The sequence below is a fragment of the Dromiciops gliroides genome, chromosome 2, assembly GCF_019393635.1.
Source record: "Dromiciops gliroides isolate mDroGli1 chromosome 2, mDroGli1.pri, whole genome shotgun sequence".
Lineage (NCBI taxonomy): Eukaryota > Metazoa > Chordata > Mammalia > Microbiotheria > Microbiotheriidae > Dromiciops > Dromiciops gliroides.
The window spans coordinates 303,411,816-303,419,078 of record NC_057862.1 but is presented as its reverse complement, the minus strand read 5'-3'; the positions used below and the strand labels follow the sequence as shown (position 1 = coordinate 303,419,078).

General features: G+C 37.6%; 1 protein-coding gene across 1 annotated transcript; it reads left to right on the top strand.

Moving 5' to 3' along the window:
* Positions 1-1,974: 1,974 nt before the first annotated feature.
* Positions 1,975-7,022, top strand: BDKRB1 (bradykinin receptor B1). Its single transcript, XM_043980690.1, is given in 3 exon segments — positions 1,975-2,025; positions 6,371-6,928; positions 6,930-7,022. Coding segments are annotated over 3 exon segments (702 nt in total).
* The last annotated feature ends 241 nt before the right edge of the window (positions 7,023-7,263 follow it).

Sequence of the window (7,263 nt, the reverse complement as noted above, 5' to 3'; positions counted from 1 at the left end):
GATTTGAACTCAGGTCCTCCTGACTTCAGGGCCAGTGCTCTATCTACTCTGCCACATAGATGCCCCAGAGAAACTATAAAGGACTTTCCAATAAGATAATGGGCAAATCAAGGATGTTTATCATCACCTCTATTACTTTAAACAGTACTAGAAATGTTAGAGCAATGAGATAAGAAAAATAATTTGAGGGAATATTCAAAATAAAGAGGAAAAAATTAGCAATTTTGCAGATGATATGATGGGCTACTTAGAAAATCCTAGAGATTCAACTAAAAAAGTAATTGTAACAATAATTTCAACAAAATAGCAGGATATACAATAAACTCACAAAATCATTAGCCTTTCTGTATATTAACAATGAAACCCAGCAGGATGAGATGAATAGGGGAAATTTAATTTAAAATAACAAAATATATAAAATATTTGTGAATCCATTTATGAAGACACAAGAATTATATTTTTAAAATTACACTTTTTATAAGAATATAGATTTAATAGTTGGAGAGACATAAATTGTTTATGATGGGCCCATGCTAATAAAAGAAAAATTACAATCTTGCTTCCATTAAGTTATTTATTCAGTGTCACAAAAATGGAACTTCTAAAAAGTATGACTTTATAGAACTGGAAAAATAAAAAAATATTCACCCAGATATCATGAATAAAGAGGGAAATAATAAAAAAGTGGGAAAGAGGGAAGTGTAGCAATATCAGTTCTCTATATTACATGGCAGTGATCATTAAAACTATTTGTTTTAGGTCAAAATATAGAATGGTTGATCATAAAAACATATTAAGAATATAAGATCCAGAAGCAAATATAGTAACATAATGGGAAATAACCTGTAAAACCCTAGATACTGAGGCTTACAAGGACTCATTATTTCAACAAAAATTACTGGAAAAACTGGAAAACAGTTTGGGAAAAATTAGGTTTAGAGTAACATTGCACACATAGGCCTAGAAATAAAAGGTCATATCGAAAACAAATTAGAGAGGATTAGAAGCTATTTTTACAAATATAATTAGGATAAAATTTCTTGACTAAATAAGGGATATGATCATAGAATATAAAATTGATAGTTTTTATTAGATAGAATTGAGAAAATTTCACAGAAACAAAGTCAGTAAAGATAAAAATTTGGAGGGAAATAGTTGAAAGGGAAAATTTTATTTGCAGCAAGTTTCTCTGGTATAGGTATGATATCCAAGATATATGGAATATTTATTCAAATATACAGGGTATATCCATAGTCAATACAATTTTAAGCTTTAATGGCTTACAACTACACTAAGACTTTAGGGAAAACCTGTATAAGAACAAGAGCCATTTCCAAACAGATGAATCATCAAAGCACATGAACAGATGGTTTGAGAAGACCAATCAACAAACCTATGATAAAATGCTTTAAATCACTAATAAAAAGAGAAATGCACAAACAACCACGAAGTTCCACCTCAAGTCCAAGAGAGTGGCAAAAATAACAAACAAAAGGAAAATTGCAATTGTTGAAGGGGTTGTGGTAGGTTAGTCACATTAGTACACAGGTGATAAAGCTATCCATTCGTCTAGGCATTCTGGAAATCAGTTTGGAACCAAAAAAAAAAAAAAAAACCCTGAAAAAGAGGGAAAGATCACATATACAAAAATATTCAAAGCTGCATTTTTTGTTGAAGCAAAGACACCATTTACTTTGACCGTGTGCTAAGTGCTGGGAATACAAAGAAAGGCAAAAGACACTCCCTATTCTCAAGGAGCTTGGCCTCAGGAAGAGATAACATAAAAACAGTAACAAAAACAACTATGTACATACAAGCAATATACAGAATAAACTGGAGGTAATCCACAGATGGAAGCCACCAACACAAAGAGGGATAGGAAAAATCTTCATGTAGAAGTTGGTACTTGATCCGGATCTTGAAAGAAATTAGGAATTCCAAGAGGTGGAAATGAAGAAGGAGGGCAGTTCAGGCATGGGGAACAGCCAGTACAAAGGTGCAGAAGCAGGAGATGAGGCATCATGTGTAAGGAACTGAAGGAAGACCAGTGTCATCGCATCCTTAGATATTGGGGATAGGAGTAATGTGTAATGTAAAACTGTTAGGAGGTGATTCCTCATGCAAGTAGTATTTTATTGAGGAATTGACTACTACTTGAAAGGTTTAATCAGGGTAATCACATGTACTTCTGAATGGGGAAGGTAGATACCCCACATGGAGCAACAATAAGTAGCATGGATACCCTTTTCCCTAGTTTGCCTCCTTTTTGCCTCATGGGCTCATCTCTTCTAGGTATAAGAGTAAATTTATATTTATGTTAGTAATCTTTCTCTGCATTTACCAGTCCTGGTACCATTTCAATGTTGCCTTCACTGGATTTATGACTTTCAAGTGGAGTCACACTCTGCTCATCTTCCCCCCACAAACTCCAGCCCCATTAAAGCAGGACTTTCTTCCTCTACAGAAATCCAAACCTTTATTTTGGTATTAATCAAAGAGGCAAGGAATAGTGAATTTGGGGAGAAAAACTTTAGTTTTTCTTTTATATAAAGGGGTGGAAGGTACAAAATAGCAACAAAAATACAGTGAGCAACCATTGAAATGGTTTATTTGGATAGGAAAAAGTCAGGCTTATGCTAGCTGCTACAAAAACCAAATCATCTTTTTATACCCTATCCCCATCCCACCCCACCCTTTACTTCATTCCCTGAAGGGAACAAAGGAGAGAAAAATTCAAAGGAGTTGCTACTTCCTTCCTCAACACAGAAAAGGAAAATGGGAAGATGTGTCAGCAAGATGCTCCCATTATCTCAACTATAACTGTCAGCCCTCAGCCATCTCTTTGATATTTCATCACTTTGTCCAGTTAAAGCAGCAACAACAGCAGCAACGCATCCAAATCTCAAAAAGGAGGAGCAAGAGAACTCACATAGTTCCAAGATGATGATAATGTATTCCTTTTTTCTAGATTTTCTCTCTCCCAGAATTCTCCAAAAGCAAAATGCTAGAAACCCAAATTCAAAACATATCTAGATGGTTCAGTGAATAGAGCATCTTCCCTGGAATCAGGGAGACCTGAGTTCAAATCCAGTCTCAGATACTTATTAGCTGTGTGATCCTGAACAAGTCACTTAACCTCTGTTGGCCCAGTTTCCTCATTGATAAAATAGAGACCAAAATAACACTGACCTTCCAGGATAGTTGTGAGGATCAAATGAGAATAATTGTAGTGTTTACCGTGGTGCATGGCACATAGTGGCTGCTTAATAAATGTTAGCTATTATTGCTATTATCTTGCCAACTTGTGAACTCTGAGATAGTGACAATTTGAGTCTCTTAATTCCAAAACAACATTAATAACATAGGTGCCACAGTAAGAAGACTGGGAATGTATTAAGGGACCAGATTGTAAAAATATTTAAATATCAAGCAAAGTTTATGTTTGATCCTAGAGGTAGTAGGGATCTCCTGGAATTTATTGAGTAGAAGGATCAATGTGGCCAGACCCAATCTTTAGGAAATCAACTTGGAAGATGTGTCGAGGAAAACTTGAGTGGGGAGAGGCTTGAGGTAGGGTCAATAAGTCCATAAATACTATACACCAGTTACTGTGCTAATTGCTTGGTATACAAAAAGAAGCAAAAGGAACCTGTCCTCAAGGAGTTCACAGTAATGGGAGAGAGGGAGAAGAGGTAGTAAAGACAAATATAGGCTTTTGAAATTGTCCAGGGATGAGGACTTGAACTGGAGAGGTATCTCTGTAAGTGGAGAGGAGATATAGCCAGAAGATATGAAGATAAAAAATGACAAGATCTTACAACAAATTGGATATATGAGATGAGTAAGAGTAGAGTCACAGATGATACTAAGATTGCAAACCTGGATCACTAGGAGGAGGGTGGCACTCTTAGCAGTAACAGGTATCTCTCATTTTTAAATGTGTCTCTTGTAAATAATATATTGTTGGCTTCTGTTTTTTAATGCATTCTTCTATCTCTTTCTGGCTTATGGGTGAGTTCATCCCATTCACATTCAAAGTTATAATTACCAGTTGTGCATTTCCCTACATCCTATTTTTCATCACCATTTATCCTTCTCTCCCTTTTTACCCCATCCCTCCTCAACCATATAATTGACTCCCTATCTGCACCCCTTCTAAGAGTCCCTCCCTTATACTATCCCCTAGCCTTCCTTTTTCTCCATAAGTTAAGAGACTTTTGTACCCTTCAAGATGTATATGTTATTCCTTCCTTAACCCAGTTTTGAAGAGATTAAGGTTCTAGCACTACCAGCCCTCTACCCTCTCCTGCCTCCTCTATAATAGTTCTTCCATTCATACCTCATTTGTACAAGATAATTGCTCCATTTTACCTCTCTCTATCCAATTTTATTTTTTAGGGTCATCGCAACATATTCAACTAAACCCCAAGCCTTCAATTTATGCATATTCTTTCAAGCTACCCAATTAATGATAACATTCTTAAGAGTTACTGATAAAACTTTCCCATATAAGAAGTAAAGATTTTGGCTTTATTAAGTCCTTTATAACTGGTCTTTTATGTTTTTAACCTTATTAAGTTTCTCCTAAGTCTAGTAGGTCAAATTTTCCATTTAGCTCTGGTCTTTTCTTCACAAATACCTGAAAGCCCTTTGCTCATTAAATGTCCATTTTTTCCATTCAGGATAACACACAGCTTTGCTGGCTAAATTAATCTTGATTGCAAGCCTAGCTCCTTTGCTTTTCAGAATATGTTTTTCCATGCCCTTAAGTATTTTAATGAAGAAGCTGCTAAATCTTGTGTTATCCTGGCCATAACTCCATAGTATTTAAATTGGGGGGGTTTCTAATTTCTTGTAGTATTTTCTCCTTGACTTGGGAGCTTTGAAACTTAGCTATGATGTTCCTGTGAGTGTTCATCTTGGGGTTTCTTTCAGGTGGTGATCAATAAATTTTTTTCTATTTCTACTTTACCCTCTCATTCTACAACTTGAGGGCAATTTTCCTTAATAATCTCTTGAAGCATAGTATTTAGACTTTTTTTGATCATAATTTTCAAGTAGTCCAACAACTCTTATATTGTCTCTCCTTACTCTGTTCTCCAAGTCAGTAGCTTTTCTAATGAGATGTTTCACATTCTCTTTTATCTTTTTCATTCTTTTGATTTTGTTTTATTATTTCTTGGTATCTTATGAAATCATTAGCTTGCTCTTGCCCACTTCTAATTTTTAAGGAGTTTTTTGTGTGTAAGTTTTTTATCTGGTGTTCCAATTGGTTGACTTTATTTTCATAATTTTCTTGATTTTCTTGCATTACTCTTATTTTTTCCTAATTTTTCCTCAACCTCTCTTGTTTGATTTTTAAAATCCTTTTAAAACTCCTCCAAAAACTCTTTTTGAGCTTGTGACAATTTCCCTTTTTTCTTTGAGATAGTAGCTGTTTCAATTTTACTATCTTCTTCTGAGTTTGAACCCAGATACCACCACAGAAGCTATCTATGATTGGGTTCTATCTCTGGACTCTAGGGGCACCTAGGTGGCAGTGGATAAAGCACCAGCCCTGGATTCAGGAAGACCTGAATTCAAACCCGGCTGCAGACACTTGACACTTACTAGCTGTGTGACCCTGGGCAAGTCACTTAACCCTCAATGCTTTGCAAAAAAAAAAAAAAAGTTGGACTCCAGTCCCAAGGTATGGGAGATAATATTTCAGGCTTCAGGTTTTTTGTGCTATTATTTTCTGAGCTATATCAGAGACCTGACTTCAGGTATTCCTCTCCATCCCTGAGCCACATCTGCAAAGCTATCACCACAAACTTGTTCCTTGTAGTCCCTCCCACTACGAAAAGCTTCAACTCACCTCTGCCCTGGAACCAAAACCAGGCACTCCACAAGTTTCCATAGCCAGCAGAATCCCTGCCCTTGAACACTCACTGGCCCAGAACCAGGTCAGGTCAGCACATCTGGGCCTAGCATTCAGTACCTTGGAGGACCTATAATCTTCCCCTGATCAGCTGTCTAAGCCCCACACCACCCATGAAGTGAAAGTTCCTGAAGCTAAGGCTGCCACAGATGCCCCCAGAGCCTGTTGTTTGTTGATTAGAGGTATCTTCCCAGAGGTATTTGCACTACAATCAGATCTAACTACCACCCCTGGAGGTCAGGTCTTTCCTAAAGTCCTCCCAAGTTGTCTTAGGTGGACAGCTGATTTACCCTGACTTTTAATTATTTCTGCAATTCAAAGTTCACTTTGTGGCATTATTTTATATTGTTTGGGGGTGGAATTTAGGAAAGGCAGGTAATTTCCTTCCTTATTATGCCATCTTTCAGAACACTAATAGAAAAGTTTGGAAGAGAAGTGGTTTGAGGAAAGAAGGACTTGGTGTTTGTCATTGGTTTGCCCTTCTGGGCAGAAAGTGTACAGGAGAGGTTCACTTGGCCATTTGGCCATGCTCTTTGCTACATCATTAATGGAGTCATCAAGGCCAACCTGTTCATAAGCATCTTCTTGGTGGTAGCCATCAGCAGGGACCAGTATTTTGCTCTGGTCCACACCATGACCAGCCAGATACAACACAGCCAGAGACAAGCCCAGATCATCTGTGCTTTCATCTGGTTCTTGGGTGGCCTCCTAAGTATCCCCCCTTTTCTGTTTCAATCAGTAGAAACTGTCCCAGATCTGAACGTCTCTGCCTATATCCTTCAATTCCCCCATAAAGTATGGTATTCTATCAAGATTATTGAGCTGAGTGTGGTAGGCTTCATCCTCCCCCTGACTGTCATCATCTTCTTCAACTCTCAGATAATAACCTCCCTGAGGGGTCGAACCAAGACCAACATAAGGAGATCAGGAAAGACAAAGGACACTAAAGCCACCACTCTGATCCTTACCCTAGTGACTGTTTTCATAATATGCGAGACTCCATACATAGCATTGCTTTGCTATCCTGGAATACCTATTCCATCATGGCTCCCTATTATTGACATCACTGTGTAGGAAGACGGCACCAGAAGCCACAATATAAAAACTCCCTGACCTACAGCCTCCTTCTACCACCACCCACACAGATAGCTCTCACCCTCATCAAGTCTCTGCACACCTGCTAGGCTATAGCCCTCAATCTTAATTGATACAGTATCTTTTTCTCTAATGTACTCAACCCATCTACTCTGCTCACTCCCAATCTCTCTCTTTCCTATACACAGTACCCTGTCCCTACTTCACATGTGTTAACACACTGTTAGGGTTCTCAAGCTCCTACAGTC